The sequence below is a fragment of the Agelaius phoeniceus genome, chromosome 5 (assembly GCF_051311805.1).
Source record: "Agelaius phoeniceus isolate bAgePho1 chromosome 5, bAgePho1.hap1, whole genome shotgun sequence".
NCBI classification, from domain to species: Eukaryota; Metazoa; Chordata; class Aves; order Passeriformes; family Icteridae; genus Agelaius; species Agelaius phoeniceus.
This window is the reverse complement of record NC_135269.1, coordinates 19,678,882-19,698,601: the sequence shown is the minus strand read 5'-3', so window position 1 is coordinate 19,698,601 and position 19,720 is coordinate 19,678,882. Positions and strand designations below refer to the sequence as shown.

Sequence of the window (19,720 nt, the reverse complement as noted above, 5' to 3'; positions counted from 1 at the left end):
AAGCTCCATGGAATCTTGGGAGCGCTCTCAGCCCTACCAATCCCCCCCCTACCACCAAGCCCTCTGATACCCATCACAGCATGTGACTTGCACTGTGCCTTTGCCTTTCCACACTGGCAACCCTTCCTGATGGATGTCAAAGCCCTTGCTCTACTCCCACCCCCCCACCAGCCGCACCCAAACCAAAACCCCGGAGGCACAAATGGTTGCCTACAGGATGAAAATATTTCAGGAGCATTTTGCCATTTTGTGCATGAAGAAGGGAGGCCAGTGGTGTGGCAGATCCATCCCCTGGTGCCTTCTTTCTACGTTTTTTCTTTGTACTTTTCAGGTTTAATTTCTCTCTGGAGGCCAAGCAGGCCTTGACAAGAACAGTCTCACATCATCCCACACTGAGGACAACTGAGCAATCAGAAAAGCCGATCATCAAAGAGAAAGGGCTTCTGAAACATCACTTGTGATTTACATTTTAGTTAAATGGTATGCTCTGTCTCACCCCTCAAAAATGTACAGTTTGTTCAAAGCCTGTGATCCTCCCCTGATCTGTAATCCCATTGGCCCAAGTCTTATTCCGCACCCACTTTGAATCTCCCTGTTAAGCTGTGCGAGGGAGCCCTCTTAGCCCACTGCTCTCTCTTGGCCCCTTTTTTCCCCTAGGCTCTCCCTCTCTCCCCCTTTCCCCCTTCTCCCTCAGAAACCATGCTGCTCCCAGGGGTGGGACTCCCCATATACCCTCACCTAATTAGCACCCTCAGAAGCTTCATGGAGTCTCCTTGCCTGCCTGCTGCTATCAGGGAATTTACAGCTTAGGTGGCCTCCCGGGGACTCCCTGGGGAGCCTCCCCCCAAATGAACGGCAACAGTCACTCTCGGCAGGGCTGACAGTTTCCACAAATATTTATACCCTATTTTGACCTGAAAGGTGTCTATTAAGTCTTGTGTAAAAGACTCAGTCATCTGGTTTCTTCTGGCACAGCCAGAGACAGGATCAGTAACAGGCTTTATGAGTGCAAGGTCATCCTACACGGCACAGCAAGACCCTGTCATGAAATCTCCAGCATTCACGGCATGTCCAGAAAATCCACCGTCTGGCACGGGTCCTGCCCAGCCTACAGCTCCACAGCTGGGAAGGGAGCCTTCTGCACTAGGGTTCTGGACAGGCAGCAGGGCTCAAAGGAGGGAAAGTGGGATGCAAGTTGGAATACAAAACTTACAGTAAAGTTAGGATTGCTCAGACGACTCACATCAAGGGGAGAGGGGTAAAAAAGAAAAAATTCTGGGAGCTGTCAGTGAAACTCTATTAAATTCCCTATTCAAATCTGTGAAATTTCCTGTCAACATATGTATCTGTAGCATCTGAGGATGATTTTAACCCTCATGTAAGAGCATCCAAAAATGTTACTTACAAATCAATACAAGCAGAACATAAATACTGATTATCTTAGTAAATTTTCTAGTATGTGCTTCCAAAGCATGCATTACCCCAAGTATGCTTAATTTGATAAAAAACACTGAATGCTTAGCTTTGGCGTTTAATAAATCCTTATGTGATAATATATTATATACCTGTATCATCGTGCACAGATGACATAAATACACACCTGAAAATGTCTTCCTTATGGAGGATTAATGGAAAAAAACTCTACCAAAAAAAGTCTTACAATTTTAAAGTAAAAATAGAAGTAATTAAGCCCAACACCTACTGAACTGTAAGCAAATAGTGTAGAAACATGCATCATAAATGATTACACGACCCAAGAATAGATATGTGTAGGTCTAGCCTTGCAAAGCCAAGTTCATACATATCTTTATTCCCTCCAGGAAATAAAGGATCCTGATCTCCAGAACCTCTCTTAGACACCTGCCTGAAAATGCTGATATCCATGTGCTGTGCTTAAATATGAGCAGCTACACTGCCCAGCAGCTCAGGAACCGGCACTCCTGGGTTTTCAGAAGTTACATGGATGGCAGCTGGTGCAAATAGTGTAAGATTTGTTTCCTAATTATCTTTTATTTTTAAGTATGTCCTTCTGAAATATTTAACATGCAAAACAAATATTCATGAAACAGCCTCAAACCCTTTTTTTAAGAGAAATATCTACCCTCAAAGTGCAAAAGACAAAGGCAAATCAATCTGGGTTTATCACGGTGCCCTCTTCTGGCCCTTGAAAAAACAGTCGCCTTGCTGTCACCTGGTGTCTGCTTGGAAGAGACATCACAAGGAGCATCTGATTGTGCAAATGGATTTATTTATTAAACTGGCTAGAAAAATACCATCACAGACCCTTCCAAATACCATACAAAACACGTTTAAAAATTCTTCAGTTACGTATGGGTTTATAAAAATAAGTAACAACACTATTTTAGAAATCTCAGTAGAAATACAAGAATTTGTTATCAGGTAGGAATTTAGGCATGAGGCGTTCTGCCCACAGGGCTGGGGAATTCACCTCCTGTTCACACTGCACTACTGAACTCCCAAGAACCATTTAATAAAAGTAATCGAAATCTTTCTGCTAAAAGAGAGGGAAATAGAAAAACAGATCAAAAAAACATATTCATCTCCATTACAAAGAACCACTTTTGCCATTTCTTGACAAGTAAATATGCAGCTTATCCAACACAGGAGGGATATTCAAGAACCTGGTATTTTCATTGAAACCTCTGTTTTAAAAGTATTGTTTTCTTAATTAAATATAAAACATAGCACACATCAAACTAAATAGAACTTTTAGACCCTATTTACACACAACAGATTTTTCTCTACTGGTTTTTGGAGTTTGGCTGGAAGGTTTGTTTGGATAGTTGTTTTGGGGAGGGGGTGTTGTTTGGTTGCGTAATTTTTTTTATCCTAAGGGTTCACTAATCTCCAGGAAATCTCAATACTTTTGTGTTCAAAGTGGTCAGTTGAGACCTGAAACAGTGCAGCTTATGACAGCTCACCTGGAAAGAAAGAAATTTACTCAAATTTAATGAAGTTGCACAGAGTTCTTAGAAGGACAATTCATTCAACATTGGAATTCTGTCAGCTCCAAATCAGATTCATTATAATCACATAAGCTTCAGAAAGAGCTAAGATCATCACATCTGCATTATATGCATGATTTCAGGGAAGAAACACAACAACTTTCTGTATCAAAAGGCCTTCATAAATTATTTTCCTTTCTCACTAAGAAGAATGTTTTCACAAATAAGGCTCTCTAAATAAAAAGTCACAACATAGTCAGTTTGGAAGGCAAGAAATATGTTATTTTAGGTGGTACTAAACTTTTTTCCAAGGCTATTTTCTTCCTCATGATCAAACAAGTAGAATTTGCCCTCTATAGGCATGTGAGCTGGTAAAAGGTATGCTCATGAGGAGACCTTGCATTTGTGTGTCATGATCCAGAACACAGGAGCTATTTTATCTGATAAAACTACCTGAACTTGGGAGGAATTTTTCTGAGGTAGGAAGTTCTTGGTTCTGGAAAGAACTAGAAAGGAATGTTCATGAAAGAAACTAGAGAGGAATAAAGCCAAACCAAAACAGTTGTTTTCCAGCTGTGCTAGCAGTTCTTCCATCACTGCCCACCAGACAATGCAGGCTTCAGGCTATGACTTCATGAAGGCATTTATTAAATGCCCTGCTAATCAGCAACTCAACAGTCCAGATTCCCATTGCGTTGCTAATTGCCAGCCAGGCATCACAAGTGACCAACTCCCACAGAGCTCTTCTCATTAGGATGATGGAATGTCCAGGTTAAGCTCTACACATTTCTGCAGGTGTCCAAGGGCAACTTCTCCCAAAATCTTCTGAATTGCAGGAGTCAGACACTGTGATGAAAGTCAGTCTCTGGCAATAGCAATGATGGGGAAATTTAACCTCAGCATCCACTCACAGCGGTGTTTTCACCAGAACGCTTAGTCACAGACAGGGTGGTGAATACCTTGAGACAAAGAAGAAAGAAGATTCTCGGCATGGCTAAATTTACTTTTTTTTTCCTGGAAGATTAAATTGGGCATGATGCTCAAAATCGGAGCCACTTTTTAAAGTAAGAAAATAATGAAATTCCTACTTTTAAAATCCTTGTAATTAAACAGCACACACAAATTACTTCTGTTCTCTTCATTTAACTTACGTTCTTCCTTTTACAGTGGAAAAGAAAGAATTAAGGAAGTCACATGGCTTTATACTGCCTCTGATCTTAATGCTCCTAAGTTTTTACAGTGGGAACAAGCTCAGCAATAATAGACTCCAGTACACCTAATGAATAAGTGTCTTTATGGCTCAAAGAAAACTTCTTTGTTGGGGAAAGTGAAGTTAACTCAAGGCCTGGGCATTTGGAGACAATTTTGCCTTTGTGCCTTTCTAGCCATTATAGAAACATGGAAGTGATTGCTGATAAAGACATTATGTCTGGTATCTGTGTCCTCTTGACAACTGCTATGGGAACACTGAGTAAAACTAGTTTGAAAAATTCCAGTCTTTACTGCTTTCAAGTCACATTAAAGAATATATAAATATATATATATATTTATTTATTTATTTATATATATTATTCCTAAATAATTATTGTAAAATTTGGGAAGGAAAATTCTACAAACATCTTCTTAATACTGGTACTTTACTATGCAAATAATTGCATCATTTTGCATACATACAATGTAGAAAGGAAAAACGGAAATCAAAACCACTGCTATCTAAATGTTGCAATAATTAGTTATCATCAGAGCCATCCTCAGGAAGAATAAAGTTAGCACAGAATATAGTACATACACGTTTCAGCTATGCAAATAACACTGAAGTATCTAAAGATAATGGGGATCAGAAAGACTTATATTTCTTTAAGTAGAAGTTTTGCTGCATTAAGATTGCTAGCAGCTCTTCAGAGGACAACACCAATAAATGATAAACCTCTTCCACTTTCTATAAGCACATAAAGCATTATCCACAAATCAGGAAGACAAATGCATGTCTAATATATATGGCATAAGAACAGTGACTTATCTAAAATATAGTGCATGTTTTGAGAGAGGGGTTTGTAGACTTCGTTTCTGATCCACAGCCTGACAACATATGGGAGTCTTCATTTATTGTTATTTCACTTCAAAAGACCAAGATTAAAAAGCACAAAATTTATCTGCTTTCCTCCTGGCCAGACTGCAAGCTCCAGGTGCGGGAGGGGACAACACTGCTCCCTAGTAAGCCAGCTGGAGTAATTTGATAATTGTTGGAAAAAAGTATTTTAGATAGAATTTGTTTTTTACTTAAGGGAAGACAAAACCTTAGATCCAATGGCTGGAAAGCCATCATTAGCTACCTGGAAGAATTACCCCAGCTTTCAGGACACAATTTCTCTTCATCACAGATGATCAATAGTACCCCCCTGAATTTCAGGTAGCACAGTGCAGTTGAGGCTGAGATGTAATTCTCTGTAGGGCTGAGGTCCTACCAGTTCTGTGCTTGCAGTTATTTGCACTCAACCTTGCAAGAAATTCCATTCTGAGCTCCTGTTTTCTGCAGAATAAAATGCTGCTTCAAGAAGAGAAGGAAAATCTGGCTCTAATTCATAGACTGTGAAAATGGGACCCTCAGTCTTAAGGTTTTCTTCAATAAAACCATGTTTCACAAGAGACTTAGCAATTAATTAGTACTAGTGCCAGTGAAGATGTCAGCACTTGACCCTGTAACACTGGCCCTTCCTGTTCAAATAGACTTCATTTTCTTTAACTTTTACAGGGATGTAACAAAGATAATAGTGATATTATCCATCATGCTATTCATCCAAAATGCTCATTTCTCACAAATCCCAGTTTTCAAGCATTTTTCTAATCAAAGAGTGCCATCTTGCACTTTGATTTTTATTTACTGCTCAAGAGATTAAATTAAGTAAAAGCATAAAAAACCCTTTTGAAGACTGTCACTAAAAATGATCGGTGTTTCCTGGAGCTTTTAAATAGCATATTTCTCCTGAGCCAATTTCTTCCTCCCCCACTCAAACAAATCTGATTATCTGAAATTACCTCCCTGAATTATGTCTAATCATCATTCTATTCAGTTTCAGTTTTAGCAGCTCAGATGTCCAGAATAAATTATGACTCTCATCCTCTCTTGACACTGCATATGCTAATACCCCACTTGAGTTCACAGGTTTGAATGCTGCCCTCAGAGATCCCCCTCCACAGGCCCCCTGGGAAGACAAGGACCTGCTAGCCCTCTTCAAGGGCCTCCAAGAATACCATTAAATGGTACTACAAGGAACAGAATATATTGTGGGTGCTTTGTAGAGGATTTAGATTGCTAGCAGTCCATTAATGGAGTCCTTATTGCGTTGCTTTTACTAAACTACCTAGAAAGTAGGAAAGAAGAGAGGTGGATGTCACTTCTGCAGAGGAGCATTCTGGTGCTCCCTTGCACTGCTTTACTTCTAACACAACCAGAGACTCTGTACGAAGACTTACACAGGTCATAAAAAAGCTTTCAGGGATTCTCAGCTAATATAAACTGGTCCTAATGCTACTAAAATCAATCTCTGATTTACGTTTGGGAGGAGCTGTTCCACACCTGCTAGAGAAAATTGAGCTCTTCATTAAAGAGGAACAGCAAGATAAAAAGTAGAAATATTTGTGTGGCTTCATGAATTGAAAGTCTACAGGATAAAGAAGAGCTCTGTAAGAGGAGAGAGTTTAATAGAAAAATTGTCATGTAACCGGTCCCCTTTCCCAGCTCTAGTTTGTAAGCCTATTTTGGGTGAACTAATCTAGCTTTAGTAGAAATAATATTTGAAGCCTTCATAATCCTGAGTAGGATAAAAATTCTATACTTCCCAGTAGAGAGAGAACTGGATTAAGGGAAGGCATAAACTTTTCACAAATGAACACAATTTTTAAAAAACAATTAAAAAAATCCCAGACTAAGCCTAAGTGTTAGAATTCTAAATATAAAACCAGATAATTTCATCTCCTTTCCTCCCCCCACCTTCCTGCAAATTTGGACCTCTTTAATAGAGGTCTGTTATTCAGATTTCTAACACCTTACCCCAGAATGCCATGAAAGCTGGGCTTTGAGGTGACTTTGTATACAAACCTCGGCACAGACAGGATGAATTCCTACGGTGCTGTCCAGCTGTTCTTTTGTCAACCCACATTTAATAGCAGCTGCAAACCCTTGGGTGATCTCTCCAGCATTTGGACCAAGGACATGGAAGCCAATGACTCTCTCCTAAATGCCAAAGACAATCAAATACAAGCACAATCATGAATTCAGTTCTCTTTAGACAATGTGTAAAGCTTTCTTATTCAGAGTATATAATTTAATCAGCTCACAAAACGTATCACAAATTAATGTGACCACTAAAATGTGAATTATAATTAGCACCAACAGATGTGCAGCCGTGTAATTTAGTTCTCTCTCTCCAAAGATTCAACTAGGAGCTCAGGAGATTTTATTCAGGTGAGTTATTCCATTCATGCCAACAAAACATTTGCCTAACTAAAGGTGAGCACCCTGCATTAAGGTTTCCAGTATGAGGGCCTGTGGTAGGTGGCTACAGGGTCTGTATCTGTTGAAGAATTTTCAGTTTGATAGTTGCTCACAGAAAAGGACCACAAGCTGAAGTTGTGGCCAACCAGACATGGCAAGAAGTCTATTCTAACTTAACTGTCAATGACTCTTGTGGCAGTGTTGGCTTTCAGTGGGAGATAATACACTTAGAGGCTGGCAAAAAAACCCATCCAGTTACAAGGAAGGTACCATTCACACTCTTCCTCTCTATACTCCTGTTCAATTTCAGAACACATCACACTGCACATACATCCTCAGAAAACATCCAGCAGAACAAGCTGTACTGACTTGACCTGCATTTCTTAATGAGAGAAACATGAAAATTTAGCACATCACTTGCTGTGAGCTTTAGTGGCCTTCAGGGAATTCATCAGTTTTTGGTGAGCATAGATATAGCTCAGTTGAGTATCAAAAGTTATCTGCTCTTCCTGCTAAATATCACATATATTGGGTATAGTGAATACTACTGAAAGATTATTATTCTTTCAGTAAATCTGAGGATTGAGATTTACCACAGGGTTTATTTAAATAAGAAAAGCTGTAATTGGGTAATAAGTAAAATGGAATTATCTTAATTTTCCTTTAGAAATATTGACATATGTCAAAATAAAACCATAGCAATGAAACCAAGGCAATGAGAGTTTTAAATAGTCACTGAACTATTATTTTTTTCCAGGGTAACTTTCAACACTACACCTAGATGTTTAAACACGTTTCAACTTTTCAAGACAAGAAGTGAAAATAAATTAATGAAACACTTTAAACCACCATTAAATCTTTGCATTTTCTTAAGTGACTCTGGATTAGAGCATAGCTAAAGGCTCTAAAATACCTTCCACACTACTGCAAACTCCTCCAGAAAGAGGAAATGGACTGGTTTGCAAATTTTACAAAATGTTGACAAGATGCTTAGAAAGACTGCAGGAAGAAAAATCTGTATCTAGAAAGATGAATATAGGGTAAGTAAGTTTTGTTTTTTCTCATAGGACAGATATGCCACCATATTAACAGGAATATATTTTAATAGAATATTACTCTTAATAATAATTTATATTAATAAAATCAACTACATTTTATTGAACAGATGATGATCATTCTGAGATGGCCACACCAATTCTTCTAACCAATTACTAGTTTTGCTTTTGCTTCAGCGGGTACTGTACATTTCCACGGCCAGGAAATTTGATCCTAGTCCGAGGATAATCCTGGTATTATCATCCTAAATGGGATTTGTGCATGGAAGATATATTATCCTGTTAGAACAAGCTCAAGAATTTTATGAACACATGTGAATTTGGAGTGGTTACAAGTTGTGATAGTTTCTGAGAGACCTCAGTTTCAGAGAGAAGAGTCTCTCAGAAGAGAATGTCCAAGTCTGGGGCAGAAAGAATAAACCAATAAAATTCCTAACCCTTTTTACATGCATTGATTTGCTCACTTCTCAAAGTTAATCAACAGTCTTAAAGATCTTTACTTCTTATTTTACATATATGGAAGAAGTATCATATACAAATAACAATGGCAGAATTTTGTATTTTATTGGGAGTTGGTTTTGTATACACAGAAATATGCATCACTAGAAATATTTATTACACTTCAAAAGGTAGGCAAATTTAAATTAATTTTCATTTGTTAAAAACAACCTATTTATAGCCCTTGTGTCATCAACAGTTTTATGATAAACATTTAGATATTTTTTTCCCAGGAAGGAAATAACTTCCATTAAGGATAACTTACGTTATCTTGAGTATTGCAAATTATCTTTGCATAGCATTTGTTGTTGTCTCTGGATGGCACAGCCCACTCCAGTGGCCAGAAATGACTATGGTACACCTGGAAATAAAACACAGGTTAAAAAAGAGTTGTAAAATTTCCAAGCAGAGAACATGATCTTCCAAAAGCTGCCCAATTATCCTAAATAATGAGCTATTACATTAAATATTAAATTATTATTACATTAAAATATTACATTATTAAATAATGTACACAGCATTTAGAACATCTGAAATCATGATGATACTCTTTTCCCTCAATGAACACCAAAGACAGAAGTCTCTATAAACCAAGTACTAGTGACATCCAATAATTTAAAAATGAGAAGCCATAAGAATATTACACTTCCAGAATATTACACAGTTCACCATGTTCTTATTAAATTACAAAATCACAACTGACTCAATAATCTTATTGAGGCTTGCAAAACAAAAGCCAATAAGGTCACACAATAAAGAGGTCAGAATACATTAAATGAGGACTTAGCCAGAGCACAAATGCTTCTGGGTGCATATTTTAAAAAATAAAATGCTTTCAAAATCAAAAGTGCATTTTCCAGAATAAAGTGTCCAGTGTTTCACATATAACACCAAGAATTTCACCCAATAACAAAAATTTGCCTGGGTATATACAAACTTGCAGGGAGAAAAGAATTTAAGTCTTTGCCCTGTGGTCAGGTTTACAATACTTTTCACACTGCCATTTTGAGTTTTATTTATTTATTTTCCTCCACAGTTCAAATCAGAAAAAGTCAGCTAAGAGGGGGACAGGTTCTCAACTTCATGCACTACCATTTACCTGCTTATTTCTGTAAATAATGCTCCTCAGATGATATTTGCAGGACATAAATGTTCAGTTTATTGTGAGATTTCCTCCCCTCATGCTTTCTGTAATGTGGTCAGTACAGCATTTTGGAAGAACAGCCTCAGACACTAAGTGCTTATATTTGTCTAATTTCACTCCTAACCAGCAATCCCAGGGAATGAAAAGGGATTACTCACATGAGTATAATTAAGCACATACCTCTTTGTACAGTCAAAGGAAACAGGAAAATGAGCTAACATTTGACTTTATAAAGTAAAAATCACTATGGTAAGAAATTTGCCATGCTGTAGGTACAAAAGCTCCACTTTGTCATTAAAACCAGTGTATTGCTTCCAGCATATACCCAGTTTAAAATTATCCTGAAGTATTTTCAGACACATAGAAAGCCTTTTTCTAATTTTTTAAACCAAACATTCCACCTTTAAGCCCCTCTTTGCCAAAAATAGAACATACCTGTAATTAGAGCTATTGGAATTGAGGATTATTTTTATAACATGTCTAGGAACAGCCAAGGAAGACAAAAAATGTACCTAGTCACCTCCTGTCCTTAAATGAGAGCACAAAATGCTGTTTTAATTTACTCTTAATATTATTTTAAATTACAAATTGGAAAACTAAAACCCAGGTGAAATTAAGGCATTTACCTCAATGTTTTCCTCCCCAAATTTCTCCACTGCAGTCTCTTCAGAGTACCCACAGGCTCCATACTCCAAAGGAGTAAATACAGTAGTTGGAACATTCACATAGTCACACTGTGTGGCATTCAAAACAAAATGAAAACCCACACAACATCAGTAATAAAACCAGCATACAGCAGTCTGAAACACAGCAAGAAAAGCTTGATTATTCACAATTCTGAAAGCTCTTTTGTTTTTTTTTAAATTGTCTTAAATTAAGGTACAGTTTTTTGTTTGTTCATTCCAGAGGTGCTAATTAGAGCAAGAAAAAAAAAAGACAGCTTAAAGCCACTCAAACATTAGTAGGCATTGATTAAATGGAAAAGGAAATTCAGTGCCCTATTTAACAAATGTACCAGATCACAGGCCAAACTGGACATAAAAGTTGCCTGTTCAACCACTTCTAGGAAGCATACTATTTTTAGTTGGGGATGCTGTAAGGGCACCACTACCATTCAAAACTCATTTTTCATCAGCTGTGGCCTAGGTGATGCCAAAGAACCAATGACATGTTGTATAACCATCTGGGGGGACAGTGGAAACTTGTCACTTCTCCCAGTTTTGTATCATCTCCAAACTTTCTGAGCGTGCACTTGTTCTCAGCATCCAGATCCCTTAGTTTAGCTGGTAAACAGCACTGGAACCAAGCCCAAGCCTGTGGCACACCACCAGTGACTGGCCTTCAGCTAGTCTCTGGAATGCTGAGCCTTTAAGCTTGTCTGTTCAGCCAGTTTTCAACCCACCTCACTGCCCACTTACCCAGCCTGCAATTCATCCCTTTGTCCATGACAATGTTATGGAGGCAGAGTAAAAAGCTTTCACTAGACTCAAAATAAACAAACATACACTGCTCTTCCCATATACACCAAATGAGTCATTCTGCTATAGCAGACTAGCAGGCCAGTCAGCTCTATTTCATGTCTAGCAATTTTATTTTCTACATATTTCAACTCTAATTAATTTCCTTTGTGACTGGGGATCAACTAAGGTGCTGACTACTGTTCTTGCCCCACCTATCCATAACACCTCATGACATTTCAATCACCTTCTCCAGATTTGTTACAAAGGCAGTATGAGACATGCTCCCATTTTTTTAAAGTAGTTACTCGTTTCTTGGATTCACTGAATAAGAATGCTTCCTTTGGCAATATAGCAATTTTTGTACCTTTACAGACTTATCTGGCATAAAATGTAAATTAAGACATCCCCATAGCATTGCAGCAATAAAAAAATTTGGCTTCTGCTACAGTTTCTTAAACCTTGCCTGGCTATTTCAATGACATTTTGTGCACTGATTCAGGGTTCTGTTACTGCAGTATCTGCCGATGTAAAACAAACAACTCGATCATGCTCTAAATCTGGCTGATAGCTGAACTTGCTATGAATACAGCAGGCTCTGAAAGGGATAAACCTTTATGGTCATGCCATATGGTTATGAAGGTGAGACAAGCACCCATATCAGTGTAACAGTTCTTTAAAGGCACTCTCCTTTCCTTCTGGTTTAAACATAAGGTGTAAATGAGTACCCACATTACTCCCATCTGAACAACCATAACCTGGCTGAAACCCAGAACTGCACTAGTACAAAACATGAACACTGAATCCATTAATTCAACTACTCAGGTATAAACATGTGCTGAGTTACTGGTACATCTAATCTTCCTTTGTGTCCACATTCAACTACAATTAGGACTGCATATTACATTGAAAACATACAGATGAGAAATGAAAAAAAATCATTAAAATAAGACTGAAAATTAACATCACAAACTGCTATTCCACTCTATTTAGGGACCGTAGGTGGGTTCAGCAAACTGCCTTTGAATTGGTGTTAAAGCACTTAACAGGATGGGGAAGATTGATGACTTTTAAGGAATGGAGTAGAATTGAAAACAAGTGAAATGATCTCTGTTAATTTCATTATCATTATACTTTGAGAGAAAACTAAACCCTCTTAATAGGAAAAAAAGAGACTACTGCTTAATCCACAAGGTATTCATTTCATCCTACACAATTAGCCAAACACATCTGCAGTAATATCTTTGCCGGGGGAAAATTAAAATGATCATCAAAGCTAATCCTTAAAATTCTACTGGGTTTTCCACAAGCAAGCAGACTTGCACTCTGCACTTAGAAGCAGAGCAGTGACAGTGTTTTGTGGCAACTAGTTCCTTACCTTAGTGGTTGTCCCAGCATAAAGCCTCCGAACTAACAACCTTCCTGCCTGGATTGCCACCGGTGTGAGTTCCAGCTTGTCCTGCAGGATATCTCCAACAGCATAGATATACGGAACATTTGTCTGCTCCTCATCATTGACAGGAATTTTTCCCGTTCTGCAATTGGAATTAACAAGAAAAAAGATTCTGCTTCACAGCCTTCTGCTTTGAAGGCTGGAGGTGTAAATAACCTTGCAGGCCCCTTAGCATTAAGAGAAAGACTTGTATGTGAAGTATGAAGGAAAGAATTCGTATTCATAAACTTACAGTCTCGGGCAGGAATATAAAATACAGTAAATTTGACCAAAACTACAGGAATTCACACACTGGACAAGGAGGTAGCTTCAGAAGCTGCAATTCAACTCCTGAATCACTGAGGTGAAGCATAAACCTCTTCCTGAAACACCTTCTACCACCAGCTGAGCTGTGTACTGGCAACTTTCAGGAATGACAGGAAGTGACATTTTCCCATTCCTTTTGTAGGACAAAACAATTTTTCCACTACTGAAATTTCAGTCCGGTGGCTGAAGCTGTTTATAAAAACTTATTCTTCAGGCTTCTACACAGAGACAGGTAGGGTGTTACACACCCTACCTAAGGAACAGCCATCAAGCTTTTTAGCTGTAAGTGCACTGAGCTAATGGAAGTTTTTAATTATTAATATTTCCTACTTCATCAATAAATGAGATAGTGCAGTAATCACCACAGGAAACACATGTAACAGGGAAACCTAATCAGACAGACACAAAAACACAGTTACTTGAGAAACCAGTAGCAATTCCCATATTAAAAATCCAACATCCTCAATTTTGCACTCACTAAAAATTATACAGTTTATGCTAATATCTTTATAGTTCATTCTATTAAGCTAGTAATAGGTGTCCTGACATCAGAAAGATGTGTACTATTCTACAAACCAACATGGATCTGCCAATTTTGAGTGGACCAAAATTTCCACTTATTTGAAATATCACATTGTGCCCCTTGACAACATCAGTTACTGCATTCATTTATAAATACTCTGCATTGGTCAGGGTCATGGTCCCTTGTTTTCCCTTCAAAGGGCAGATCTCTGAGGACCTACATGCCCGCAAGATATTTTAGTTACCAATATTGAAAATGTTACTGATAGCTCCACTCCCTGGTACAACAACCTCACTACATTTAACATCAAATACTCTTCTACAGAAGACACAGATTGTATCCAAGCGTTGCTTAAAGGCAAGAAATAAAACCCTCCAAAACCTAAAACACATCAAGAATTTCACTTGGGAGTTTAAGGAATGCTACTTGAATCTTATCTTTCAAAATAACATATAGTAGCTTTTACATTAAAATATGAACAAAACTCACTGCTCTAAAAGCCTGTATGAACTAACAGATTTTTGTTCCAAGAGGTGATAAAAGCAAGCAGATGAGAAAAAGAGAGTACAAGGAACAACTGACAGATCCTAGAAAACCTGTGGCTGTAAGAAGCTAAGATGGACCTGTAAATCTAGAAAGAATGAAATAGACACTTTTTTCTCCTAGGAATTAGAAATTGACATTTCAGCAACCAAAAAGCAAATGTAGCAGTACCATGGGAGAAAATACAGCTATCTGCTACATGGTCTCCCATCCAAGTGTACAGAAACAAGACACAAATTTTTCCTCAAAGATTTGGGTGTCTCTGCACCACTACCATTGTAACAGCACATGACACAAACTCAGCAGTGAGTGGTACACAAACATCTTCCTTACCTTTCATTGATATTCACTCCGACTTTGTCCAAACCAATTTTTCTTGTGCATGGATCTCGTCCAATTGCCAGCAGCACCTGCAAAACAGCAATGCACATGACTGATTTTTAAAAACTCAAAAGTGCATTTCCTTTGGCTATTATCTTCTATATATACTAGAGATTAGTATCTAAAGCTTGGTCACAGTAAGGTGACTATATTTGTTATCCATTGTTCATTCATAGAGTTTAAGACAAGCCATGTTACCACCATGACCTAACAATAGCAGGTATTAATGCTAAGATTAAAAACAGGAAAATAGCTTTCCCTTGAGGAATAGTCCAAGAATATTCTAAACCAATCAGTTAGGGACAGATTCTTTATTTCCTTACAGTTTTAAACCAAGATATTATCCCGAATCCTTACCAGAGCAAGTGACCTCAAAATGCTCCATTAGGAAAGGGCTCTTTAAGAAAGAAACTCAGATGCTTAAGCAAATAAAAATATCATAAAATTATGATTAAAAAAGTATTTTTTTAACTGAAAATATGATTTACTTATATAGGCTCTCAGTCAACCACTGTCAAAGAATATTATTTTTTAAATATTATTTGTTTGAACATTTGTCAAGGCTGAAATCCCATCCTATCAACTCTGCTAACTTAACAAATCGTGTTCCAACTTCTGCTATCACAAGGAAAATTGCTACATGCTTTGTAGTCTTGGACAACTGCCCAGATAACTAACAATGCTTTTCATATGACAACTAAGAACTGTCCTGAAGGAATCCCAAGATCTCCTTCAAGCCTTACAGATGATCAAACACACCACATCTTTAGAGCTGAAGGTCTTAAAATGCAGCACACACAGCTCTCAGCTTCTATGAGGAGTGACAGCATTTCGGTGATGATGTAGCAACAAGAAACCAAAAGTTTCATTAATAAAAGGATGGAATTGATTTCCTTGCTAATAAGCTTTCACTATTATGGACTAGAAAAACCCCAGTATTACAATCCTATGGAACAGCTCTGCTGTCATTGTTAAACTTTCTCACAGTATTGGCTCCCAGATGCACTGTGTGTTCTTTTTAGGGGATGACTGATGCACTGTACAGGTAAACGAGGCCACTGGCACACAGTATTTGCAGTCTGAAGTCCCAGGCTGGCAAAGGCCTGTCTTTATGCATTCTGTGTGGTTGCAAATACTCTATTCACAATTTTTTTTTCTCCTTTCAGCATCAAGGCTGATGAAAATGAGTGGTGTGAGGTGTGATGGAAACAGTCAATCAAACATACAATACCATGCCTGCACACTACAATTTTACTGTCTTAAGTGTGTAATGAAGTTTCCTGACTGACTTGCCACAGGGCATTTGCTGTGTTTGTGAAGATGTGTCAAGAACAGGTCTTGAGATGACATGTCATGCATTTGTTTAACTCCTGCACTGACCATTGTTTTGTGCTAACTACAAAACATGCCCTAATTACTATGAAAGCTATTATAAATCATTACTTATAATTTATTACAAATATCCCACAGGGAAAAAATCCTGCAACTGGTTCCACAGGACCAAGCTCTTCTACACCCCTAAGCTAAGAAACAGGTTTCAAAAGCATGCAAACTGATTTGGCAAGGCAAAATAACCATTGATTTGGGGACTTTTATTTCCAGATTAATTACCTGCTGAGTGTGTGCAATTAGCATATTGTAAGGACTAAAATAATTTGAAAAAATCCAATGTGTGGATAAAAACACCCCACAAAATATCAACATTTAATGGAAGGCTATTTCACATTCTTCATGCATATAGACAGGACTCACAGTATTGTATTCCGCTTCAATTATTTGATCCCTTGTTGTGGATTTGGCTGTAACTTTCAGTATTCCAGGAGTTCCTTCCTCAACCCGCTCAACCTACAACAATTTGGGGATTGGATGGGGTAGAAAAAAAGTTTCAAATAAAAATATACCAATGTATGTTTTCCCAGCAAATATCATTGAGAGAGTTTTAACCATGATCTAAAATTAGGCACTTACTCTAAAGATTCTTTACATTTCTACTTGTATATTTTAATGTGGTTTTTTATGTCCCTGAATTTATTTTTATGACCAACAAAACAAATTCTCATTTCTGTTTTTAAAAGTGGTCTCATGGTTAAGTTCTTGTCCAAGCCCATCACATGACCTGGGGACATATGCCCTCATTCCTCTGGGGACAGAGGAAGCAAGTAGGAAGGAAACACCATCAGACATTTTCTCTAAGTGCTGCCATCATTCCCTCCACCCATGGGAATCTACTGTCATAGAAAAGCCTCATCAGTACATACAACAGACATGTAAGTACGCAACACTTAACGTAATTCTGGGCAATTTTAGCGTTCATCCTACAGATGAAAAGGTACTTTTCAACAACACCCTTGTTCCTACTTCATGTTCAATATTTAGAGGCAGAAAGAGCAACGTTTCTGATAAAGATTTTATTTCTGTCCATTTTTTATATTTAGAAAAGCCAACTGTGCCATCCTACCAACCGTAAAGGATCACTGTGTTAAACTACTTCTATTCAAAGGCAACATTATTTATAATAATTCATCTTCTACCTTCAGAAGTCCCAACAAAGGGTTTTAATAAGCAAAACATGCATAACTTCAAACACAATGTCTGAAAGAGATGAGAAAACCTGCTAAAAACGTACCAAACAACTTAAGCTGAAGGATATTCTCAATCAGAAACAGGGCCAAATATTTTTTTCCCATTGAAATCAAAGACATATAGTGACGGGACAGGGCAAAATACACAGAAGTGCATTTTGTGATGGTGGCAATGGACTGCTTATCACAGGATGTGTCTGGAGGAGTCTGTTTGCCATTTAGTTGAAATTAGCTCCTTTTAAACACAGTTTCCTTCTTTCTCATTCCCCATTAGGGCTTACAAAAGGCCATGTCTGCAACAAAACCTAGATAATCATCCCTACTTTTCATACAGCATGGGATTTATGCAACAAAAACCTGCATAAAAACTAAGTTCCTGGAAAGATCCATTTTTTTGTCTTCTTACAGCAACTCTCATTCTGTGAGAGATGCTCAGACCCACAGTAGGAACTGGCAAGAGCATTTTTAAAGCTGCTCTTGATACTGCTAAGAATGGAAATGAACAGTCTTCACTGAATTTTAAACCCCAAAGTGTTAAACTCAAAAGCACACTGGTTTAACACCTAATTGAAATTGCTTAACATGTGATTTGCTATTTCAAAATAAGTAAGGACTATTGTGAAAAAACCATTAAAAAAATACTGTTAGCACCCTCTGAAGTCTTTGATAGGGCAATTTTCCATTACTTCTAATTTGGTTTAAATTCGACCTGAATTTACCTACACATGTGCCTATAAAATATATGTAAGTAGCTGCATGAGTACTCTTACTGAATTCAACAAAAATTTAGCAAGTATTTAAGGACTCTGCCAAGTTAATTATACAGATGATACTTCTAAAGACCATTTACTTTTCTGGATAGTCCACTAATCCTCAGCATATAAACAGAATTTGCTGGCTGAAAATTTTAAAATTGGCAATGAAAAACTGAATTGTTTTTGATGCACTGGGCCCTGATCTTAGAGGAAATTATGTATCTGCTTAATTATGGGCCTGCAAGAAGAACCAGGATAAGCAGGTGTAACATTTTCTGTGTAACATAAACTAACCCAACTAATTCTGATAAAAACAGTGAACTTCATAATCTCACAAAATTTTCATATTAGGATTAATTAGTTCAATTAATTAAGTTTCATGGAGTTGGTTTAAAACAAAAATTAATCCATTCTATATCACAGCAGATACTGTAATGAAAGTTCAACTTGTGTATTAACTAAAATAATTTACATCTTAAAACATTATGATAGGTACATCCCAATCAATTGTAGTCACATTGAGCCTACCTTGATTGGCACAAACTCCCTAATGAAGTTGACTCCATGTTCTTTCATATATTCACCAATTCTGTTTGCCATGTCCTGGTCAAATCCTCTTAAGAGAATGGATCTCACCATTACAGTGACATCTAATCCAAGGCCTGCAAGAAATCCTGCACACTCCAAGGCAACATAGGAAGCTCCAACCACCAGGGTTCTCCCTGGACAGTAAGGCAGAGAGAAAAGGTCGTCACTGGAAAAAAAAAAAAAAAAAGGAAAAAGGAAATTAGAGGCAGTCAGAAAAATGTAGTGTGCTTTAGATTTATATAATTTTTTTTTTCTGTAAGAATAGAACTTTATTCCTTTTCCTGTTCACAAAAAACACCCTGCTTAATTTTTTGGAAGTTCATCTGCAATACAAAATCAGTGTATGACAGATGAAAAAGTTATATTTAGGAGTACACATACAAAAAAAAAGGAGTATGAAAATTCTGAATCACCACAAAAATGTGGAAGTTTTTTTAACAGAAATTTAGGACAAATTGTTGAAAAAGGTAGGTGTTTATTTTGTGGGAGATCAGGGACCGGCCACAGGATATCGCGATGTTACGGGCAGACAGAACCCCTCCCCTTTACCGTTACTTACCCCTGCATGTTGTTAACCATTAACCCCTGCTATAAATGACCCTGTCCAACCGTTAATAAATGCCATTTATCGTTCACCACATTGGTGTATGAGAGTACTTGGACCGAGTGGCAAAGGGCTGCCGCCGCGCCATTCCCGATTCCCTCAAGCGGAGGCAACAAAGTGGTACCGAAACCCGGGACTGCCCGGGGGACGGGGGACGCCTGGACAGGTGAACGGCGGCTGCAGCGGCTGGACCAACTTCGGTGGGGAGGACGCTCCTGGACCAGCAAAGGAGAAATAGAGTCGCTCGCGAAGGTCGTTTTTAAAGTTCATAGGCAGTGGGGTGTAGACTGCGAGCCAGGAGATTTTAGTCTCGTAGTATCGAGGCTCCTGCAAATTGGGGTTATTAGGCTGGGGCATATTCTCCACCCAG

General features: G+C 37.9%; 1 protein-coding gene across 2 annotated transcripts in view; it reads right to left on the bottom strand.

Annotated features, from left to right (window-relative positions):
• Nucleotides 1-2,237: 2,237 nt before the first annotated feature.
• The window catches only part of TXNRD1 (thioredoxin reductase 1), a 41,684-nt gene continuing 24,201 nt past the window's right edge, over nt 2,238-19,720 (bottom strand). For both annotated transcript variants that reach the window (XM_077178458.1, XM_054631307.2), the window contains exons 8-15: nt 18,687-18,912; nt 16,574-16,666; nt 14,774-14,850; nt 12,994-13,150; nt 10,785-10,892; nt 9,280-9,375; nt 7,066-7,200; nt 2,238-3,925 (exon numbers count right to left, since the gene is read on the bottom strand). In XM_077178458.1, the coding sequence (XP_077034573.1) occupies nt 3,863-3,925; nt 7,066-7,200; nt 9,280-9,375; nt 10,785-10,892; nt 12,994-13,150; nt 14,774-14,850; nt 16,574-16,666; nt 18,687-18,912 (955 nt within the window). In that variant the 3' untranslated portion in view covers nt 2,238-3,862. The remainder of the gene's footprint in view (nt 3,926-7,065; nt 7,201-9,279; nt 9,376-10,784; nt 10,893-12,993; nt 13,151-14,773; nt 14,851-16,573; nt 16,667-18,686; nt 18,913-19,720) is intronic.